The sequence below is a fragment of the Drosophila persimilis genome, unplaced genomic scaffold (assembly GCF_003286085.1).
Source record: "Drosophila persimilis strain 14011-0111.01,24,50 unplaced genomic scaffold, DperRS2 tig00000732-arrow-arrow-pilon, whole genome shotgun sequence".
NCBI lineage: Eukaryota > Metazoa > Arthropoda > Insecta > Diptera > Drosophilidae > Drosophila > Drosophila persimilis.
In genome coordinates this window covers 407,088-431,184 of record NW_020825345.1, presented here as the reverse complement: position 1 = coordinate 431,184, position 24,097 = coordinate 407,088, and the positions used below count along the sequence as shown (strand labels likewise).

The 24,097-nt window shown below is 40.2% G+C and overlaps 2 protein-coding genes across 2 annotated transcripts; one reads left to right on the top strand and one right to left on the bottom strand.

The window, feature by feature from the left end:
• The first annotated feature begins 675 nt into the window (after nt 1–675).
• On the top strand, nt 676–4,082 carry LOC6603411 (membrane-bound transcription factor site-1 protease). Its single transcript, XM_002028351.2, has 6 exons — nt 676–876; nt 937–1,470; nt 1,528–2,380; nt 2,445–3,184; nt 3,245–3,806; nt 3,869–4,082. Exons 1-6 carry the CDS (start codon nt 676–678, stop codon nt 4,054–4,056), a joined length of 3,078 nt encoding a protein of 1,025 aa, XP_002028387.2. The 3' UTR covers nt 4,057–4,082.
• Nucleotides 4,083–4,496: 414 nt separating this feature from the next.
• Nucleotides 4,497–20,759, bottom strand: LOC6604540 (transcription factor AP-2-epsilon). The gene is made up of 8 exons (XM_026992307.1): nt 20,703–20,759; nt 7,921–8,151; nt 7,684–7,851; nt 6,504–6,711; nt 5,446–5,635; nt 5,119–5,383; nt 4,880–5,047; nt 4,497–4,811 (listed from the first exon to the last, which is right to left on the bottom strand). Exons 1-8 carry the CDS (start codon nt 20,757–20,759, stop codon nt 4,701–4,703), a joined length of 1,398 nt encoding a protein of 465 aa, XP_026848108.1. The 3' UTR covers nt 4,497–4,700.
• Between the last annotated feature and the right edge of the window lie 3,338 nt (nt 20,760–24,097).

Sequence of the window (24,097 nt, the reverse complement as noted above, 5' to 3'; positions counted from 1 at the left end):
ATCTTTGTATACCCTGTACTCGAATAGTTTAGGAATATACTTATTTTGTGGTGAATGTGAATGTGTTTAATACCCATAGAAAAGCGTTTCCGTTTGCGTCTAGATTGGACTTAATGTCGATGACCCTGCATTTGTTCATGAAATAATTATTAACAACCATATGATCTTAGACAAAACGAAAAATTAGTGTGCGTAGCCGTCTATAGACACTTCGCCTCGCTATCAGTCGAAGAACTGAGGCACTATTTGTTACAATATTTGTGACAGCCAGCAAAATTGGATCTAAGAAACTAACCATTTCTGCCGCAGCACTGCTCCCAGCTCAACTAGAAAGCCAAGATAACGATATCTCTCTCACTTTCACTGCAGGCTTTTCCCACAAGTCTGTCTCTGTTTTTTAGTTAGTCAGTAGTTAGTCAGCAATAGGGATATAAGAAGCGAAATCTCTGTAGTTCCAAGAACTGGTGCAATACATCTTAAGCAAAATTGAATCGTTTTCAGGAGTACCACTACTGTTTAGATTTTATCTTTTGCCAAATTCGACCGCACTGAAAATAAACATCTGATCCTAGGGCTACAAACACATCGATATTTATCGATACTGCAGCCCTAGTTCGGTTCTTTTGTTTATTTATGTCTTCTTTTAACTTAAATTATTTTTAACTGTCAACCTAAATGAATGTGTCTACTATTATTTGTGTCATAAATGCAATAAGCGGATTGATTTTGTTTCAATGTATTCCTGCATGCTCGGCCTCAGACAAAGACACATTTAAAACCACTGTCGTGCCAAATGAGTTCATTGTTCAATTTCATTTTAAGTACTTTTCTACGGTCAGAGAGTCCTATATACAAACTAAGCTGTTGAGTTCCAATGTATGTATCAATGATCAATGATGTGCAATCACCTTTTAATTATAAACATTTACATTACAGATAACAGGTTGGAGAATCTTACCTCGAAATAATTTGGCAAGTCAATATCCAAGTGATTTTGATATCTTACGGATTTTAGGCGGCAAAAAGTCGTCAATAGAGCATATTGTAAAGACAGTCACATCTCATCCATCAGTTAAGGCAGTCGTCCCGCAGCGAAGTGTGCAACGCACCCTGGCATGGAACTTTAATGCAACTCTAGCATATAAAAACCGTCGTACTCTAGGAATAGTACGTAAAGAGGACGTAAAGCATTCGCGACGAGTTTCTTCAGTATTGCATGCAAATGTTCTTTGGAATCTGGGTATAACAGGAAAAGGAGTCAAAGTAGCTATTTTTGATACTGGTTTGACCAAAAATCATCCACATTTCCGAAATGTCAAGGAGCGAACTAATTGGACAAATGAAAAGTCTCTGGACGATAGAGTTAGCCATGGCACATTCGTCGCCGGGGTGATAGCATCATCCAAAGAGTGCCTTGGTCTTGCTCCTGACGCTGAGTTGTACATCTTTAAAGTCTTTACAAACTCTCAGGTGACGCAATTTTGGATTAATCAATGAAATAAGTTAACTAAATCCTGCATATTTTAGGTTTCCTACACTTCGTGGTTCTTGGATGCTTTTAACTATGCGATACATAGAAAAGTGAACATCCTCAACCTTAGTATAGGTGGACCAGATTTTATGGATTCACCGTTCGTGGAAAAGGTTCTGGAATTGTCAGCCAATAATGTTATAATGGTGTCATCAGCTGGAAATGATGGCCCCCTATATGGGACTCTTAACAATCCTGGTGATCAGAGCGATGTGATAGGTGTAGGCGGTATTCAATTTGATGATAAAATTGCAAAGTTCAGCTCTCGAGGTATGACCACATGGGAGCTTCCTCTTGGCTACGGAAGACTAGGGCTAGATATAGTCACCTATGGGAGCCAAGTGGAAGGCAGTGATGTACGCACAGGCTGTAGACGTCTATCGGGAACTTCAGTTTCATCGCCAGTTGTTGCAGGTGTAGCAGCGTTGCTTATAAGCGGTGCATTTCATAGAATTGAACTGATAAACCCTGCATCCTTAAAACAAGTAATCATAGAAGGAGCCGAAAAACTTCCGACCTACAACATGTTTGAGCAGGGCCAAGGAAAGCTTAGCCTTTTGAAAAGTATGCAAAGCTTGTTATCGTATAGGCCGAAAATTAGCCTAATTCCACCATTGCTTGATTTTACCTCGAATTACATGTGGCCATACAGCTCTCAGCCTCTTTACTTTGGGAGCTCCGTGGCAATCGTGAATGTTACAATACTCAATGGAATATCAGTTACCAGTCGTGTTGTAGGTGCTCCCAAATGGATTCCAGATGTTGATCATAACGGACACTTTCTCAAAATATCAACAAGATTTTCCCCTATTCTCTGGCCGTGGACTGGATGGATGTCCGTTTATATTGGTAAGTGTCATTAACGAAAAGGTCCTTGATAATGTTGTTAAAAAACATCTTTAATTCGCTTCAGCTGTTAATAAAGATGGTGAAGACTATGAAGGCGTTTCGAAAGGAAACATATCTCTAATTGTTGAAAGTTTAAGAGACAAAAAAAACGAAACACTTTTAATTGAAGTGATCTTTCCGCTAACCATAAAAGTTACAAGAAAACCGCCCAGGAATAAAAGAATTTTGTGGGACCAGTACCATAGCTTGAGGTACCCTCCTAGGTATATACCGCGAGATGATTTAAAGGTTAAATCCGATCCTCTGGATTGGAGAGCGGACCACATACATACAAATTTTAAGGACATGTACACATATTTACGAAACGTTGGATACTACGTTGATGTCTTGCGTGAACCGTACACATGCTTCAACGCCTCAGATTATGGCACTTTATTGATTGTAGATCCTGAGAAAGAATTTGATGACGATGAGGTGCATATTCTAAAGGAACATGTTCATAAGGACGGCCTAAGCGTAGTCATATTTGCTGATTGGTACAACACAACAGTGATGAAGAAAATAAAATTCTTCGACGAGAATACTAGACAATGGTGGATACCAGACACTGGTGGCGCTAATATTCCAGCTCTAAATGATCTATTGAAACCGTTTGGAATCGCGTTTGGTGACTTTGTTGGAGAGGGACACTTTAAACTTGGCGACCATTCGATGTATTATGCTAGTGGCGCAACAATTGTAAAATTTCCATCCAATCCAATTGATGTTGTAGTAGGAACCAGTTTAAACGACCAAGGCCGATCGGTAAATTTATAGAGAATTTCCCCAAGGATTAATGTACATTTAATAACTCAATTTTTTCAGATTATGATGGGCTCAAAATCTTCGAAAAAGGAACCCAAAAAAGTTGTACCGATTCTGGGGTTATTCCAAACAAATTCCAGCAGCTTAGAAAGCAATGATGGTAACAATATGGATAACACCCTTTCGATCGATAACTCGAAATTCAAAAGTAGATTCCTACGACCTAAAATGAGCAAACGTAACTTGAGCTACTTTCAAAATATGAATGTTCCACACCAAGGACGCATTGCCATATATGGGGACTCCAACTGCCTCGACTCAACACATATCGAGAAGGCTTGCTACTGGCTTTTGATTACCTTCTTAGACTTTGCCATGAATTCACACAAATCAAGCTTGCTGCAGAACCTAAACCGTATATCAGAATTTAAGAAAATGAAAGAGACCCCCTTACCTTTAAGAATATCCAGTAACAACTCTAAAGCTGTTCCGCCTGATGTTACTGAAATAAATAGCAGACTGACGCATTGCGAAGAGCTTGACTGGATAGCCGCTACATCGAACAAAGATAATCACCATCTGGAAGCACCTATCGTGGAGTGGGTCACAAGTGATCGTGAAGGTATTGCAAATTCGATTAACCGATCCCCGCAATGCATAACCTATTTTGTTTTTTATTTACAGAGCAGCAAAACGATCTTATTAAACAAATTTTGGATGCGGAGATTATTAAGTGCTCACAAGATGCTGAATATCTAATTGGCAGCCAAGCAGACTTTAGTTTAGGAACGTCAATGATGTTTATCTTCAGTTTAAGTTTAATTGTTATTGTATTATTTATCTTGTTTGTGAAAAGACGATTTATTTTGTAAATAAATGTTAGACAATGCTAATGGGCATTCCATATATGTACTTTTGTCACGAGTTTTTTTCTATAAATATTAAAAAAATATTAAAACACAGCTAATCTAACCAGAACGGCGGAGGACCGCTGCGCTGCGGCACCTGGAGAGGCGGAATCCAAGATCCCGACAGCTGACTGGTCTATGAGCCGTAGATGATGTCATGATTGATCAAATCTTCTTTGCCACTCTCTTTGATTTCTGTGTGTGTTAAATATTAAAGATTGATAAGCAATAGTTTTAAAAACACATTTTATTCGTTCGCATCAGTTTAAAATCTTTAAATTGTAAGTTAAGTTACATAGAAAATTAAAAATGAATACTTTTTAATCATCTCTACTTACAAATGAATTTATTTTTAAAGATCATCTCGTTTTAATAGTTGTAAAGAGTCGATGCATTGTTTTCTAAATAAATTAGATGTATATTATAGATTTGAATATTTTCCATTAAAATTACTGATTAAGTTACAAAAAAAATTGAATAATTTACACCTTAGCTAAATAAATTAATTTACAGGTATGCTATTATTTTATGGTTGCCGTATCTAACGTATTGAAAGTTATCCTTAAAATACTATTTGCTTTTATCTGTGGCAATATACACTAGGCCTATCATTTTTTTTCGTTGTCCATTTTACTTTTGTCCAATGATGACGACACCATGCCACCTCCATTCGAAGGATATAGCTTTTCTAAATAGTTTAATGATTCATTCAAAAATGTCTGCAAGAGAAAATTTCACATTTAGCTACCACTAAAACGTACCGATTGCAGCAGTTGCCGATTCTTACCTGGAAAGCATGCAGAACGGCCATAATTGCGGGTGATCCAAACCCGTGCGTAATTAGTGAAAAGTGTGTTAAATGACGCTGCATCGACGGCTCCAACAAGTGCTGTGATCTTGTTCCAAAATGAGTAGTCCGATCTTGGCTTAAGATCTGCATTAACTCTTTTGTAATCTGTAGGTCATTTATAGAGCATTGAATGAGCACTGATCTACGAGTATCTGTCATAAAACTAATGTATTTACCTGCTGGGAATGAAGGATGAGCTCTTTTCGTCGATATGAATCATTTGGCTCCGTTTGATGACGTACAATGTACTCCGCCAACTGCCTAGCCGGGAATTCCGTCTCGCAAACAAAGTGAAAGTCCTTGGCCAAGTGGGTTGCTTCTCCCTCCACCAAAGACGTTAGCAACGTCACATTAGCCGCTTTTCGCCTTCCCGCGGGTAGGTTCAAGCCGATCTTCTCAAGCTTCTCCCTTAGCAAACGCCCGCCGTTCTTACTCTTGGCCCTAAGTAAAGAGACGTATTCATGGATGGCACTCATTGAGACTCATGGGCATAAACAACGTACCTTCGAAGAACTCCGCCCAACAAGGAGGCGTTTAAACATTCGGGTGGCGACAGTCTTCGTTGCACTTCCGCAATGGTGACCTTATATTTCGACGTGCTCGATAGGAGACTAAGGCGACCAGGAACTGCACAGAATACCTCACTGGGGGAACCAGAACCAATGTTCCCTGCATCTTTACCGCTTTTCATGCCTAGAAAAATACGCAACACAAAAATTCAAACCTCAAAATTAGTTTACGCATTCGTACGGGGGGACGGGAACATGAGCATGGGGTACACAGACATACATATTTGTACGTCTGCGAGTGCACGCATGTACATACATACATATATTGTTCATTGTAAAGGAAATATATTATTATTACTATTGTTGTGATTGTTCGGCAATGGCAAAGTGTGAGCGCAGGACGTAGGGATCATTTTACCCTAATCCTGCCAATTAGAAGGGCAAGATTCTATTTCATAACATCATTCGTTTTGAGGGTTGGTCATTCATTGTTATTTAGGTGTGTTCAAGGTTCCGCCTTGCTCACAGTATGATGTGCTGCGGTACTTACAAGCTCAAAAACGTAAGGTACTCTCGTACATAAGTACATAACTCCTTTACATATACATACTTTGTTGTTTCTATACGCCTCAATGATTTTGTATGTACAATGTATTTGAGCAATATGCCTACACAATGTTTGACTTAAAGTCAATAATTGAAATGTTTTCAATGTACATACATCCTAGTAAATTCATGTTAAAAATATCTTTCCGAAAAGTCAAACCGATGAGGCCTAAAATCTCCGCTTTCATCCTGTTGCCCGATGTTTAGAATAGCTCTTATATTGCTGAGCCCCCAAAATTTAATCTTTGAAAATTTGTCAACAAAACCTGGATGTTAGCTACATATATTCAATTGATGTTTAAAGAAATATAAACTAGGAGAAACAGACGGACATGGATAGGATTTTAATCAGGATATGGTTCCTGATCAGCTTTATAGGCTCCTGGGTACTACCCGCATTTGATAAATCGAATAGTTATTACTATTAATTATTTGATTAATCTTACTTTTTATTAGTGGAAGGTCTGACATGAAGGCTACGTTGTCATCTATGGCAGGTGCTTGCACATCGTCGACAGCATTTTGCAGCGCTTGATGCAGGGCCAGGGAGTCATGTTCATGGCCGATTCGGGTTCCATGCGCTGCTCCTGCCGATATTGCACTGCTGTAGTCGCCTCTTCTATCTGTGTACGGAAATCCATGAGCCAGCTGGGACTGTAAAAATATATAAAATAAAAAAATATTTCAAGCGCTCATTGAAAAAGAAGCCGTTTAGTAGCAGGGATATTTGGCAATACTACGGAAGCAAAGCGGTTTGTTTGTAGAAAATTTATTTATTTATATAATGTACGAAAGAATGTTGTGGATACAACTGGTTTTTCTCGATTTTCGGGGGCGGAAAGAGGTGTGTGAAACAAACTTCAACTGGCAGGGCATCACATCTTTATGGGTCGGAAACGTTTCCTCTTAAATTCGAGTACATCCGCGGTACTTCTCGGATACAAAAATGACTACTTTTACATACACATGCATCTGCATCAGCATCTGCGTACGCGGACAAAGTTGCGTCGGTCTCTGCTAAGTAAATTTTGAGAACCATGACCATAATTGCCAGATTACGATACATCGAGTCTTTAATTTGCCAAGGGGTTGAAGGAGCCTAGCCAATCCCAGGGCCTTGGGAATAATGCGAACCGGCTTGCACACATACTTTTGTAAAGTGTTGTATGTATATCCTCGTACATGAGCCGTCTTTGGCGTACAGATGCGCACAAGTGCCTGCGAGGATACGCCTTTTCGTATCAGAAATGATGCGTTTTACTGCATGGCAGAGCTTCGCCAGTAAAATACTCATAATTTTGAGTATAGTCACCCTTCTGCGGGATAGGAATTTCCATCGTTGTTTGCAAGATGGTTTTGTATATTCTCAAGAACATTTTTGGCATATTTAAGCGGATAATTTTTTTAATGCACTCGAATGGAATTTGTTAGAAAATAACTTCAAACTTCTATAGAAGGGGGGCAGGGCAACTTCTTCCCTTGGAAATTCCCTTGGGTTTGCGAAGCCAAGAATGTAGCAAAGTATGCAAGAATAATGCGAAGGGAAGGAAAAAATTCTTAAATTTACGAAAGGTTGAATGAGGCACGGAAACTGCTTTATTTACAGTATTAATTTGCTTTACTTACAACATGTCCTTGCAGCTCCGCCTCTCTGTGGGTTCTGTGAATCCCAAGTTGATCTTGCGTCGACCTCAGGCCCGCCAACTGATTGTAGTGATGGAGGGGGGCGTGGTGTAACGATGACAAAGGCTGACCATACGGATCCGTGCCCAGGTATTCGAGGGCACCGTGATTCTGCAAGTACTCAGATATCTAAATAACTTTGGAAATACTTGAATTAGTTCGATAGAGATGATAACTTACCTGTTGCTGAGGAGGGCTTTGCGTGGAATGGTGGAACGGCGGCGGAAAATACGGAGGCTGAAAATCGGACTGAAGTGATTGATGATGCATGGTAGCTGCTGACCCATGAGTACCACTGTGTCCACTATGCCCAGTGGCCGGACCGCTTCTACCTGTGTGCCCACCGGAATGGGTCGTGTAAGCCGCGCTGCTGCTGGACAATCCTAGACTCCCATGTCCACTAAGGCGCTCCTGATACAAATGGAACAAATCATGAGCATGAGAATCGATGAGAATCAACTTGTTTTGCGCAAAAAAGGCTTAACATTACGCAAGCCTATGGAAAACATTTAAATTGTATTCTTAATTTATACGGAATATTCTACCCATTATATTACCCACTATACATACATATGTACACATATCGAGATATCCCTCTAACACGTAAGAGTGTCTTGAGACACTTATTATATTTTTCACATTAGCAACAAAACTAAGAGCTTTTACATCAATTAAATATTTTTTTTGCCTGTTAATATGAACCACACCAATTACGTGAAGAAGTTTTGAAACCCCTCAGAAGATTTTAAATCTACTTTTTATTTCCATGTGCACAAAATATGTGTTATTTCCCGAGTAAAATTTGACCTGCTGCATGTTGTGCCAGGCTTAGAGGGATATATTTGAAGTCATAGACACAGTTTTGCACAGCTGGTACTTGGTGATTGAAGCAATATTGTGTATTTATAGATCAACCCATTACCGATGGGAAACGTCTGATCACTGTCAAAAAATATGATTTTTCAAGTTTTGAGACACCTTTTTATGCTTCGGATATGGAGAGAGATATGTATGGTACATATTATTTGTACTACCGAAATCATGCATATGGGATGTTCAATTAATTGTTTTTAGGCTCCAATGTTACAAATTAAATGCGGGGCAATGTATGCAAGCAGAGGGAAGTGCTTCTGGCCACATATAGGACATATTATTGAACAGAATGATTAGCCTAGTCGGTATAGATGTATCCGTATCTCCGCTCGACTATACTATAGTCGACTATAAGAGCTAGAACAATGAGAGGCCAAATGTTTTTACTTTTGCCCAATTACAAAGGGACCTTTTGTATTAATCTTGGTAAGTGTGATACGATCGGATAACTGTTACAATCAACTTACGAGAATGTTTTAATAAAATATTTTTGGCAAGAAATGAGACCTCATTCCCAATCCTCACATTGTCAGAGCGTCATCAAATACTTCCTGTAGTTCCATTAGAAATTTGTTCACTACATTTATCATATTTCATATACGTAGCCATAGATACAATCACAAAAAGATTTCGGAGAGACACTCTTTCTTTACTATTACGCATAAAGAACAAAGATATAGCTTTTCCGACACCAAAAAAAGATGTAGCATCAACACACGATGGAATCATTCAATGTCCGTGTCTACGGCTGGCCAAAGGCACTTAGGCTTTTGTTTTTTTGCGGTAAGATACACTTGAGATGATGCCAAACCTTCTAAACAGATTCTGAAAAATACCTGAACATGAACCGCTGGCATATCCACATACGCTAAAGTCATGTTATCATATTCAACTTCAAAAAAACTTCACTTATACAAAATAATTAGGCACGCACTTTTATTTATTTGAAGTTATTTAATTCATGCCTTTAACAAAGGCCTTCAATTCTTGCTTCGAAATTAAATTAGTCCAAGCAATTTAGTATCATCATCTTGTATTTGTATTTTTTTGAACACATTCGCACGTGGGTCGCCAGGCGAGGAACAATCAGATATCGACACGCGCTTTTGCCCGATCCGACGGCAAGAACAGAACCCTATTCCATGAAAGACGAACGCGAAATGAAAACTAGTCTCGGCAGTGTGCCAAAAAGGCAGAAATATTGTAAGCGTACTAGCGTCCCAGCGTACCAACGTACCAACGTACCACCGTCGACGTCAGCTTCGCTTCGGTGGCGCTGATTCGTGGAGTCGTCACAAAGCGGCGCGACGCTACGTTACGATGTGCTATGCTATGTGTGCTATGCTACCGTTAGAGTTCGGTTTAAGGAGTTGTTGTTAAGGAATTGCTGTGGAGGTCTCATTGTGATTATGGAAAACCTAAAATGTATTGTACAAATATGTGTACGAAGCAGGATAAAGGGTGAAGTCGGAAGCCAGCTTAGTGAATGGGCTTGATATCGCAAGACATTTTACTTTGTCCCCCATCCGTTTGGCCTTTGAATATCCCGGATACAGTGTCAATACAAGATTCACACGATAAGACGGCGCAACATTATCCATGAATGCGGTTATTGATTCTTAAAATTTGACAAATGCTTTGGAACTTAGTATGGTGCTCTTTTCGTGCCATTTGATTACGATTCTTAGCTCTTATTTACATTGGTGTAAGTATAAGCCAAATAAATACATTATGGATTTTCAGCTGGGTCGGTGGGGCGGAGGGTCGGAGGGTCGGGGCACAGGATGGATACTCCTAGTTGATTACATTCACCAGCTTCTTAATTCCTCATTGTGTCCGAAGATTGCGGAAAAAGAATGACAGTAATTTGACACAAAAGCTTGAGGTTTTCAGAAACTGAACATGTTTATTCAATTGCAAATGTGCATATGTACAGATGTATGGACCGTATTGAAGAGCTAAAGGCATTGTGGTCCAAATAAGGCATTTCTCCTAGTGCAACCAAACAAGGCCGGCCCTGAGTATGGTCCATACTCTCCATTTCCTCAAATTCGTATCGCTTTAATTCACTAAGTCAAATTGATGGCGCATTCAATTACATATGAACATATTCATATTATTAGAGCTATAGTTTAATCCGCGAAATATACACTCTCCTGTAGTTAAGGGGAATGGCGTGGACTCTGCTGGTGACAGACTCGTACTTAAACCTTAACCCGACGCAACTATGCCGCATTCCCTGCACTTGCTTTGTAATTGGACGCATTTGTGGTACAAATATTATTTAAAGGATATGCGACAACAACCAACTCAGATCAAGATCCTCGTTGCTGGACAAACACCGGAACGAACCTGTTGTAGATTCCCAATCTATTTGCAGTACTATTGACTTTTTGTTACGCCGACGGCACTTTGTATTTACTTGAATGTTTAAAATTTGTACAAAGGCCCAAAGGAGTTTATTATTAAGAGAGAGCCCCAAGAGAAGTCGAATTGGTGCGCGCTTCTCCAATTTGATCGAATCAGACTACTGTACTGCCATAGCTTCGTCACTGTATAATTCTTTTGTAAGTAAATAAATCTTCATGCCATATATTTGTGAACAGAGAAGCCTTTCGTGTACAAATATGTTGGGCATATTTTTGTGTAAATGACCCTCCAATAATCTTGATTGTTGGGTTCAACAGGGGAATAGAATAGACCTTCTTGGCAGCGATCATGTCAGGCTTTGGATACAGCTTCGGCCTAAGAACGTGGCAATTGCGAATTGGGCTCAAGTTTATTGTGGCTTAATAAATTTAAATAATTTTGATTGATTACTTTGGATTATCTTGTCATTTGCCAACATCAAATAGAATATCCAAGAATACAGATAAACCGGTTGTCTTTTGTTTTGCCTGAATATTCGGCTTTCGACTTTCGGCGTTGGGCTAGGTTTCTTCGTCTTTCCAAGAGATTTCTCGCATACTCTCCGAAATAATCGTGCTTGGGTCTAATTATAAGACAAATCCCAGTCAATACACACGAGTATGAACGTCGCCACTCCATCATAGCCCTATTCTTGAATAATTTTTTTCTCTAACTGTTTTTCGATTAAGTAGAACAGTTGTAATCAATGGTTTTTATGCATACCATAATATTAGAATATCTAGGGTCGAAGTTTGCATAGTTTGCGTAGATGTCATGTCTGTTTGTATTCTAAATTGAAATTAATTTTTGGTAGCCGCATGCTCATCCATCGGGTCCCGTCCCGCTTATACTCGCTTATTCTCGACGGTTGCCGTCACTCAATACCGTCAAAGTGGCGACTTCAGACTCTTGTCTTGGCCCCGGTCTCTACGAGTATCGGAGTAACTGGATGCGTGGCTCTTTGGGCAATGCTTTTGACCCTTCGCCGGCGAATGTGAGTGAGGAGTGAGCGTGGCGAGGCGAGGCGGGGCGGGGCGGGCGACTGTTTGGTTTGGCTGTGCTTTATTCCAAACTTTGTCTTTTTGCTGTTATTATTATTTATTTATTTATTTTCTTCTTGTTCTTTATTATTAATTGTTCGATTGGAAACTCTTAGTTTTCAATCACATGAAACTCAGAATTATACTCCATTGTTTGCTATTGCTATTGCTATTGCTTTTGCCCGACATGAATATGCTGAAATTTACAGACTTACCCTGGTCAATACTCCCATGGCGTAATTCAAGATAAAGATAAATAAATTATAAAGGTTCGAATGGTCTGTTAGCTGGTTGACTATCTGGTTTTGAAGGCACAGGTAGACAGTTGGAAGCTGTTGAGCAGGTCGAAATAGTTTCACCTCAAGTGTGTTCAGAACGGCAATCATACCTCTGGGACCCATACACCATACACCATACACATATCTGTTCACACACGCGTATGTCGGTATGTACGAGTATGTATATCTCTATACATAAATGCGCACTTCACTTGGTATTCTAATGAAATGTTATCCACTTGCGAATGATCAATTGCCATTAAAAGAGTTTTGACTCCGAAATCAGGGTTCACTTTTCAAGCCAACCTATTACAGTTCCTAGTCCAATGTGATTCGTATATACCCTAGCAGAGAGTAATTCAATTTCCACCAGAATCTTGAACACGAAGAACGATCCATGGTGCTGCTGAATTAAATTGCTGATTAAGCTATGACACCTAAATATTGACTGCAGGATAGTAAAGACACAGTATGGTATAGTCAGGTTGTTTCACAGAAGCACAGAAGAAACAAAGATTTCCCGCATTTTCGGTAGATTGTTGAAATGATCATTTGTTCTTTTAAGATGCTAAATTAAAGTAAACCCCATCCGAAATAGTTTAGCAAAAACCTTTAAGTATTCTTTAGTTTCGATAAAACTTCTTTGGCAACTTTCTATGGCATAGGCTGGCGATCCGGACGTTCGACGTTCTACTTAGGAAGAAATATTATGAGCCAAATCTTGTCATTTGTAGCTTCTTAACTCACGGAGTAAAACGCATACAAACTGGAGAATATGTGGCAATCTAGATCGACTTAACTTTTTCACTTAACTTGTCCGCAAAAGCTTAAATTTTTTAATATGCCATTGGTGGAGCAAACTGAAATATAATAAACTTATAATGTATTCACCTGCAGGGTCTCACTATAGCTTTCCTGGATTGGCGATAGGAAAAAACCTAGACCTTGAATCAAGGACTTAAAGGTTCACTTAGGTAAATTACTCTATCTGAACTCTTCCATACCCGCTCTTTATAATGCCTTGAAAAGTTGATGAACCATTTTATGTGCACCTGTATTATGTCAGTATTTACATAAGTACATACAAATACTTCTGCAAATGATTTAATTTCTGTACAAATTAAACTCTACCTCTACCTGTACCCTACTCCCCGCTTATGTTACATAATAACATAATCGAGCAGGAAAGATGTAAGCCGTGGCAAGAGTCGCGGCTCTACGTTTATCCCTATAATTAGTTAGTATAGCTTTACATCTGCCTCTCTTTCCTCATTCTCACAACTCCAGCCGTTTTATCTCGCTCCCCTCTGCAGAGCGCACACACAAAGAGTGAGGAAGAGAGAGTGAGTTAGCGCGTGGAAGACGTTGCGTAGCCACTGCAGCTTCATTTTTCTTTCTGGCTATAATAATGATCCAATCTGATCCATTTTGTATGCCATATATTTTCGTCCTTGTGGCGGCGGAATAGGGCGTTCCGAAATTTTAAAATGCACCTACAAGAATGTGATATCACAGGAGTTTGGACACAAAATATGGTTGCTCTCTGAGAATTAGCCGTCAAGTAAGACGGACTGACGGACAATCAGACATGACTATATCGACTTGGCTATTGATGATGCCGATCACGAATATATGTTCTTTATGGGGTCGAAAACGCTTTCTTCTAGGGGTTACACACATCTATTTTCTCCCCAAATCCAATATTCATATGTGCCTCTATACTCTTTCAGTATCGGGAATAAAAAGGCGACATTTTTCATAAAGAATAAATATCTAGTAATTAATTGTTCTATCACCGGGGTCGGCACGCATATATTCTCATGTTTTGTTTGCGTTTGTTTGCAAACAAAACGGAACATTGTTTGGTGCCAACCACAGTTATAAAAGTATACGTGAGCGGTAGCTCCGCAGCGGCGCACTTTCGTATGCACATAAGATAGGGCCTTGCCGACTCCTGCTCCATCGGAATCCATCGGACTTTGGAGCAGCCCAAACCAGTTACGTCAGTAACATTTTGATTTACAAGACGTAGATAAGACGTAAACTCCGCTTTTGACGCCCTCTAACGGGTTTTCTGTAAGATGGTAGCACCAGGGGGCGTTGCAAAATCACCTCTGTGTAGTTGCCATGTAACAGAATTATTGCAATGTAAAAACCGTTTTATTTAAAATATATGTGCAACAAAAGGCGACAAAAGGAAAATTCTGTGCAGCTAGAAGTACATCGCATGGAACCGCTACGGAGCTGTTCAACAGGTCGGCAGGACCAACGAGGAAGCTCATCTGTACAACGTCCGTGTGCATCCCGTGGGCCTGAGGCCGCAGATGTCTCGCCTGCTCAAGTACATATCTACATTTGATAAACACTGGCTGGTGGCCATTGTGCTGCAGTTTATAGCGATAACAATCTTGGGACCTTCACAGATCTCCGTCGGCGCATAAATTGGCGAGAAATACGAACTGGAGCTGAATCCAAGCCAGCATCTGGCCAAGGAGGCCGGCATTAACTTATACGATGAGCACGACCTACGCCGAATGGGCTACAACAAGACGCCCGACATCTAAATAATACTGTATTGCCATTCCTCTACAAAGGCGCGGCACCGGGGTCAATTGGATCGAGAGCAAAGCCAATTTCGGCTATCGGCGAAAAAGGAAATAGACACTTTCCAGTAAAAGAGGATTTGGTCTTCATGCAGCTAACCTAACGGAGAGACAAACTACAGCCAAAGAATCCATAGCCCCAAGTCCAGCTACTGTAGAAGCACATCCGATCCGCTGCGACAATTACGACAATCGAGAAAGGAATTCCGAACCCTTCTTGCGAGGGCGCTTGACTGTTTTGGAGAGTAGTGGAGTAGTTGAGTATACATATGTATACTTGAGTAGCGCAATGGATGCGCCTGCATCGCCTCGGCCGCCAGAAATATGGGCTATCTTTCGGAATCCAAGCATTCAATTCATACAACTAAATGAAATTACAATCCGAGGGGAAGTAAGGAGCTAAGATCTGCAAGCAAATCTACAAGCCAATCCATAATCTTTAAGATGACAGGAGAAGGATACAAGGAAGAAAAAGATATAATAGCGATCCATTCTAAGGATTGAGCGGTTGCTGAAATAAGTTACTTTTTACTTCAGGCGCTTTATTTCAGAACACTTTTATTACTGGATAAAATAAATTTAAAAAATGAAAAGCGGGAATTGTATATTATTTTTAAGTCCTTTTTTACAAATCCTCCCTCACACCTTAATTCACGACACATGTACATGCATATGTATACATATATTGAGTACATTATGACTGGGCTGAACTTTTCGTGTTCCTATGGCAGCAAAGAACTCTGGATTTAAACAAATGTATGTTACAAAGATATTAATGGGAATCAGTCCTGGTGAATTTGACTTATATGCGTTCCTGTTTTTACAATCAAAGCGGAATAAATCTTTATGACCCTCCACAAAACGGGCATAGAAACCATCGGACAGAGCTACAAACACATTTTCACCTGCCAAGGTGTCAAAAGATGTGTGTTGTAATTTGTTTGGCACCATTCGGAGCTTGAAGTTTCTTTTCTTAATTCACGGAAACATTTAATATTGTCACAACACATTTATACTGCTCTTTTGCCTTTAACAGTTTCGGAAATGCTGCCTTCTCGGCATAGCACAGCAGCAAGCTTTTAGTCAAAATTATGATGACCCTTGAAAATGCGCAAAAAAGAAATGAATCCCTTAGCTGCAAATAATAATTTAATTAGCACGTGGCTACCATAAGATCGGGAGCAAGCACGTTCAAATTCTTTGCCGATGACGTAATGATTCTGAATACTTATACAGTAGCAGGAGCCAGGAATTGACGTCGATCCCAACTGCTGCTATTACTGAAATTACGGCACCAAATCATTCCTCCTCAGCGAAGATATGATACACGTACGAGTATGGTACAAAAAATACTACGGTGCGCGCGTTTTTCGCATTCTTTTCGCGCTACCTGTGCCAGACCCCTGAATACCGCCAATTATAATACGACATATAAAACGAGTATGCCCTAATATTTAGCGAGGCTCCTTGGCTTCAACGCATGGTCACGACTTTTTAATTACGCTGTCAAGTTAAGTGGCGGTGGGATTGTGGGGGGCTTGTCTTTCGGCTGCCAGGATCGGAGTCAGACCTGGAGGGAGTCACAGCCAGAAGGATATGCTGACCAAGTTTCTTGTTAGAACAAGAAATGCTAATATTGTGATAATATTTATATCATTAATCATAACAAGCATCAATTTATGGCCAGTCTGTTTCTCCTCCTTGTGGAAGGAACTGTAAACATTTACACAACACTTGGACCCACTTTAGGCTTAAGTCCTCGAAACTGTGGTCTGTTCCAAGATGCGCTGGACTCTTAAAATATATTCATTTCCATTTATATTACATGTGTATGTATGTGGTTCGATGTCCGGTGCTGTCGGTTATTGGAACTGCAAGTTGGATCCGTCGGAAGGGCCAAGTGCGTTTTTTGGGCTATAAATTAAACGAATTTAAGAGGAAGCTTCCAAACACTAAATATAATATTCACAACAATGGAAATGTGCAACGAACGATAATCGATTTTTGCTTATTGCGATCCAGGTATTCCATTCCACGCTGATCCTTGGCTAAGCACGCGCTCCAATCGCCTGCAACAGACAGAGCAGTGTTACTCGCTCGCCCGCTCCGTATGCCACAAAGCCATGACGAAGCAGGCCACTGGCCTTAATGAAGTAGTAAAACTCATTCATAAATGTATTAAACCTGCTGGGTATTTGCGAAGCTTGGAGGAGCAAGCTCGAGCCCAGAACCTGCGACTGGGTCGGTGTTCTAGCGTACAAATGACGAATAGAAGAATGAGCCTCAGAATCACTACTCAGCCAGCCATCGCCATCCAGCCAGCCATCCAGCCAGCCAGCCAGCCAGCCAGCCAGCCAGCAAGCCTTACAGGTAGGCCTTAGCTCCGGCCGTTTGCAATCAGAGTCCCAAAGACCGGCTTGAACGTCAGCAGCAAGCAAGCGCAAGCAAGCCCCACCAACTGCAGTCCATTTGTTGGGTCGCCGTCCAGCCCTGGCTGGACTCTTCCTTTTACTTCATGTCGGTACCTTATACCTTATGCCGGCCAATATTGCGGAGGAACACAGCCAACCCAACCCAACGCAACGCAACGCAGCACAAAGCAACAGCAATGTTGGCTTGCTTCCTTCCTTTGCCACGAGCCTAACACACGCCGTTCAGTTCACGTTGTCGACGTTCCGACACTTGATTTCGTTGGTGGATCGTGGCCACGTTATGAACATTTACATATATCTTGCCAATCAATTTAGTTTTGTTGGACTTTTTAATTTCCTCTTTGCAAATGAAATCAATTTTGATGCGTATGAACGGAAATGTTTTAGAGTGGATTTATAAGATTCTACACATCTCCTTTATCACTGCGAAATGAAAGGAGTAAACGAATAAGCATATGTACATATATATGCATATGCATCTGTGTCTTGCACCTTCACACCAGATCAGCATAAAATGTTTTGGTTAAAACTGCTAGCACATTTCCGGTAAATGTAAGCCATTAAAAATTCGACTGCGAATAAACTAAACAATTGAGTACAGAAAAGCGACAGTGCAGTGGAATCTTCTGTACCTAGAAGACTACTAGAGCTAGTTTAGGACTATATAGAAATTGAATACTAATATGTATATAGCCTTCAACGTCAGCCTCTTCCTTATGCTTTGGCCTTGCGATAAGTAACTGAACAAACATATGCACATACATATGTAGTTAGTGTTATGATATTCAGAATATTATCAGATACATGACAAGTACTTGATAGCAAACAAGACAGTTGCCGTATAGACGGAATTCATAACTATAGAAATCTTTCTGTCAAGAGTATTACTCAAAAATTTAAGTATATTTTTGACGATCTATATAGTATTCTATAAGGCCATTGGGGCTAAGATTTATTGTTAGCGTATCAAAGTTATTAGCCGTCCATTTTACTTAAAAAAAGGATTCTCCGTTGTTTGTGTTTATTCTTTTTTTCAAACGAGTCACGCTTGAAAACGAAACCCGCACCGAGAAATGTATGAACCCGAAACGAACTAACGTCAAAATGTTTCAATCTTGGTAAAATATATTCAAGAATCGGAGTAGCGGGTGTGTGAAGCAATACTTTTTATTCATATTTGTGTGGGCTGCATACTGAAAACCTGAATAATTATTATAAATTATAAAGAAATTATTCAATAAATCAGAGCGAAGCCGATAAATCTTTTACATAAACTACAGATCAAGCGCTGTGCTGTGTATAAAAAAGCTCAAAGCCTAAATCTTTTTTATTGATATTTTAAAAACCGTGATGGGAACATTTCTGGAACGCAGATCCGAACTATATGGCATTATTTCTCAGTCGGGCACCGCACGCAAATTGACGATGTGTTGCGGTCCGATCTCATAAATTATTTTGGCAACGCATCACGCGAGTGTCCCAGTCAGATTTTACCTGATTTAGGCAGCATGCAGCATGCGGGGCTAACCAAAGCTAATGCCAACATACTCGGCATACCCATTTGAGGGCGAGCATGGTGATTTTTGTGGGCGATGACTTTTGCTCAACCTCTTTGTTGTGTTTTTGTTTTGATCTCTGGCCCTTGCCCCGCAAATTGCCCTATTTTTTATCTGGCATCAAAAAAGTTCTTGGAAGACAGATGCACCATATAATTTTGCTAATTAAATGGGGCAGCATGTACCCACGCATTTCCAGCATTTGCCAAAGAGGAGGCTGTTCTGGAGCAGTATTATTTTTTGGTTTATTTCTTAGATTTACACACTCCTTAGCCGTCGGTGTGGCATACCGGGAGCCAGCTAAGTTCGAGTGGGAAAAAGTGTTTTTATACTCGGAATACTCTGAGAGTGTAGGGGTTGGTGGCTTGTTTTTGTCCGACCGACCCCTAAAGTATACATTTAAATTCTCGCATGGCCTCAACAGTCGACCTATTTCATAGGATGTCCGTCCTTCGCTCCATATGAACGAAAGTAGTTACTGTGTAGGTACTGTGGGAACCACATTTGATTTGTGAGCAGTATCAGTTCGTGTTTACTATACATACAGTGGGGAGAGTGTTATACATGGTATACTCCTCCGGATCACGCAATTAACGATCTAGAGAAACAGACACTAGGACAAGAATTACAATCAAAGCAAGGAAAACTATCTAACTATTATACAACAAGTTTTGGGTGGACGCCCGAAATTGTATTCTTATTTGTATATAAGCGAGTGAGCCGGGGGTTGGCGCACGAGAAAAGCGAATGCGCAGTGTGAGACGGTCTCAAATCTCCGTTTCGCGAATGCCAATACCCTTCTCATGATCAAAAAAATCAGGTCTATGAAAGCCAATCTTAATAACTATTCGAGGTCTAGGAGTAACATTCTTAGTAACTTTTACTTGTAACTCTCAAATTGAATAGAAAACATATATGTCAATAAAAGACTACCGCGAGGCCGGGCTCCTCTATTTAGGCGATCCGTGACGGTGTTTTTTCCAGGCCCTAAAAATGCGCGGAGCTTTCTACTTTGTTGACAACAAGAAAAGTATTTTAAAGTTTTCAAACTTTGCAGGAATCTGGTTGTTTGGGAGCCGAATTTTTAGTGGGAATATAAAGTTAAAGTCCTTTAACCTCCGAATGAGATAGGAAAATGCGGCATACGGACTTAAAGTGGGCTCTACTATAAATTGGTCATTATCTTTGCTGCTAGAATGGTCAAGTCAAGAATGGTAATCAGCCTGTGAATATGGCAATCAGAGTTCACTCAGTGTAGTGTGTGTTCGGGTAATTGGGCAAAGTGCTTGCGTGCCTGAAAGTGCCCAAGGAAATTTGAGTGTCAATCAACAGGCGCAGCCCCATGGCTTCGATGGTTCAATATCTGATTTTGAGTAGCCTTTGCGTTGCTCAACTCAACGTTAATTTGCAGATTTCGGATGACGGATAATTTCCATAGAGCACTTTTGCAGTCCACGGTGGAATTATCTTAAGCGAGACCTTAGCTTATCAAAAGGCCGCCACAGATTTTCTACCAAATTAAATATGTTTGGTCTCAGACACGACCCTGTTATTACCGCGGTAATGATCAGAATCCTCAAACTGATGATTTCACTGTGATGTTTACGGTTTTATTTACATAAATTAACAGTAGTACGAATGTGTGGCCCCTATTTTCTCCACTTACCATCGTACTCGTGCTATGTTTGATTGAAAACTTTAATAAACAATAGCTTAATGCTTTTATTTAACCAGAAAACAATGCAAAAAAATTATCCACTTTTTTTCTTACCATCATAAACTTCTGATCCTCGAATTGATGGTCGTTAGTGCGATGTAAAATATGCATTTTTATTTAAGTAACAGTAGTATAGTGCTTTGATTTAAATAGAATGCATATGCGTAGATTTGTCTCCGTATTTTTGTTGTTTTTGTTTTTGTGTTTGTTTTTGTTTTCGTTTTGTTTTTGTTTTGCTGTTACTTTGACAGGTACAATCACTAAGTAATTATTAAAAATTGATTTTTGGCACTGAGTAAGGCAACTGCGAGTCTTTACGAGTATCGTATTTTAAAGTTTCTATTTGCTTATCGAGCACTCGTATCTATTCGTATGTACAATCAATACACTGCGTAGATTTGCGTGTGGCGTCGGGTTAAATCGTTGGCAATCCAAAGGCTTCCATAAAAAAAAGTTACACCGCGATCGGAATCGGTCAAATGTCGAGTACACTGCACACTGCACAATATTCAGTGGAAAAAGAAAAAACCCGCAAACAAAATTCTACCTTTGCACAGCCACAGACGGTAATATTTCGACTGAAGTTGGATTTTCAGGTTGGACCCAAAAACCTTCGGGGGATGTACTACAGCGATGCTGATGCTGCCGCTGCTGCTGCCGTTGTCGTTGCTGCTGGTGCTGTTGGTGCTGCCGTTGCCGCCGTTGCCGTTCCCCACCTCCAACCCCATATACGTATATCTATATACCCGTGTATGTATGGACTTATTTACAAACACATAGGAAAAACGCCCAAAGCCTAAGCCCGTTCGCTGGCTTGATGAATCTGTGTCGTGGTATGGGTGGTGGTAGGTAGCTCTTCGAGCCATACACACAAGGCGCGTGGAGCAGGTTCTACGCTCTCGCGTCGCCAAAGAGAACCATCCATGCCACATGCCACGGATTGAGATGCTGAGAGCACCACGTTACAGAAGCAGAAGCACAAATAAAGAGCGCAAGAGAGCGAGCGAAACCTGTAAAGAGAGCATAGTTAGCCGTACTACCAATACCACTTGAGCGAGCCCGTGCCGTGTATCTGGTAGTGCATGTAGCATATAGTGAGCCGAGAGCAGCTACAGCCATTTATATTTCGGAAGCCCCGCCCCGTAAGCGGACTACTAGACAATGGGCCGAACCCAGAGGCTGCGACTGCAGCTTCTGCACACACAGATACACAGATACGGGCGGCGGCACACAGCTTCACGCAGATACAGATACGGACACATACATAGATACATACGTAGGTATCTACGAGAGTGTCTCTGTGTGTGTGTGTGTGTGTGGATGCATATAGGGGTTGGAAAATAATGCGGAAAGCTGGGGTTGGCAACGGCAACGGCAACGGCAACGAGCACTGTGTGCCCTTAGGGTTGTAACTTTTGCTACTGGGAAAAACCCAGGCATTGGGCATTGATGTTGCGCGCTCGGACGCTGAAATATTGCCAGTGGTACGTGCCCCATTGCCTTCGCTTCGGGTACTTTATACTCTCCAGCATTTTCCCTCTCTCCATGTACTAAGTACATATGTACATATTTACATATGAGAGTGTGAAGGCTTTAACATATAAGGCCATAAATACATACATATGTATGTACGTACGTACATACATATGTGCATACATATGTCAAAGATATGGTCTTGTGTATGTATGTACATATTTACACTAATAACATTTTCTTTTAATATGAACATTTTTGTAAAATATGCTCATATTATAAATTAGGTAGGTACAGTTGCTGACAACTAATTGAAATCAAAGGTGGTAGTAATAAACAGGAAAATGAAAACAATTCACAAAAATCATCTCAATATCCACAGATCGAAAGGTACTATGACAAAATCATATCATAAATGTTTTACAGAAACTGAACCTGGAAATTCCCAATTGTAAAGTAACCAAAGCACTCCGGAGTACTCTAACCACAAGCTCTTATCGTAGACAATATAATAAACTTACTCCGAATTTTTGATTCAGTTCAAATTTATTTTGTGTTCAATGAGGTGCTTTCGTTGATAAATATAAATCCTTTGATTTAAATGGATATGGAAAGGAAAATTCCGATTATTTTATGCACCTCCAAAATAACTAAGGATCTTTCTTCAGGGACGTACCACTTTAGCATGCTTGCTTGTTTCATTATACCCGATATTCCAAAACTGTTGGGGTATATTCGATTTATGGTGGGTAACACCCAGAAGGAAACGTTTCCGAACCCATAAAGCCTTCTAGGGTTACTCATTTCGCACTTAATACTTACTTTCACAACCGAAGCACACTCGATCGAGTTCACACGGACTGGATTCTGGCTTATCAGGGTTGATAATCAGTTAATCAGGCTAATCAGTTGATACCAAGATCAACTAGCACACTGCACACTTTGCGCTCGCAAGTATATATTCTCGATCAGCATCAATAGACGAGTCGATGTAGCCATGGCTGTCTCTCCGTCAGTCCGTCTTGCTTGACGCCTAGTTCTCAGAGACTATTAAAGCTAGAGCAACCAAACATCCTGTGATATCATACTGAATACAAAATTTTGCAACCGGCCCCACAAAGGGCTAAAATCTGCGAGACCCACAATTTAAAGATACAAAAGAACCGAAAACGCAGGACCATAGAGAACTATATCTACCAAAGTGCCGATTTTCGATCGGATCAGATCAGATCTACCCCGTCCACGCGCTTACTCCTTCTCTCTCTCTCTCTCTCTCTCTCACACACACACACTCTTCCCCGTGCAGTTTACGCCCTCTGGCGGAGGGAAACGAGACAACAACCATACTAACTGAGTATCGGGCATAAATGTAGAGCCGCGGTCCTTGCCACGCCTCACAAAGTTCCTTTTCCTTCTTTTTTTTTAATTTTCACAGCTTTTCCAAAAAAATGTAGTATTATAAATGATGTGATTGTCGAATTAATTCCATTTTTACTAAATCCCTATGCAAATTATTGAAGAGTTTTTGGCTTTGAAAGCAGAAGCTACATTGAAATAGATCTTGATCCTCACAAAAGTCTTTATTTTCACTTTGCACAATATTTTAACAATTAAGGACTTTATAAAGATTTCCAAAGTGTCATTCATTCGAAGGAAATATTTCCCAAATAAATGTATACTCTGACACACGGTCGTCTGAAAAATATGCTAGCATTAGAGACTTAAACGAGTGGGAATGTTGTAAGCTAGCTAGTCTCTCCATTATATATGTAGCTCTGCCTGAAAAAGTTATTTTATACTATGCCTTTTGCATTATTTCAAAATACTATGCTGTGCTTTCCCCCTTACAATCGTTTTGAAATCCAAAAATACAGATAAAATACAGACAAAAATACACGCATATGCAGAACGTTTTAGGTACATAAAGCTCTACAGCTGATGTGGCATTTATTGACATATTCATAGAATCCACGTAT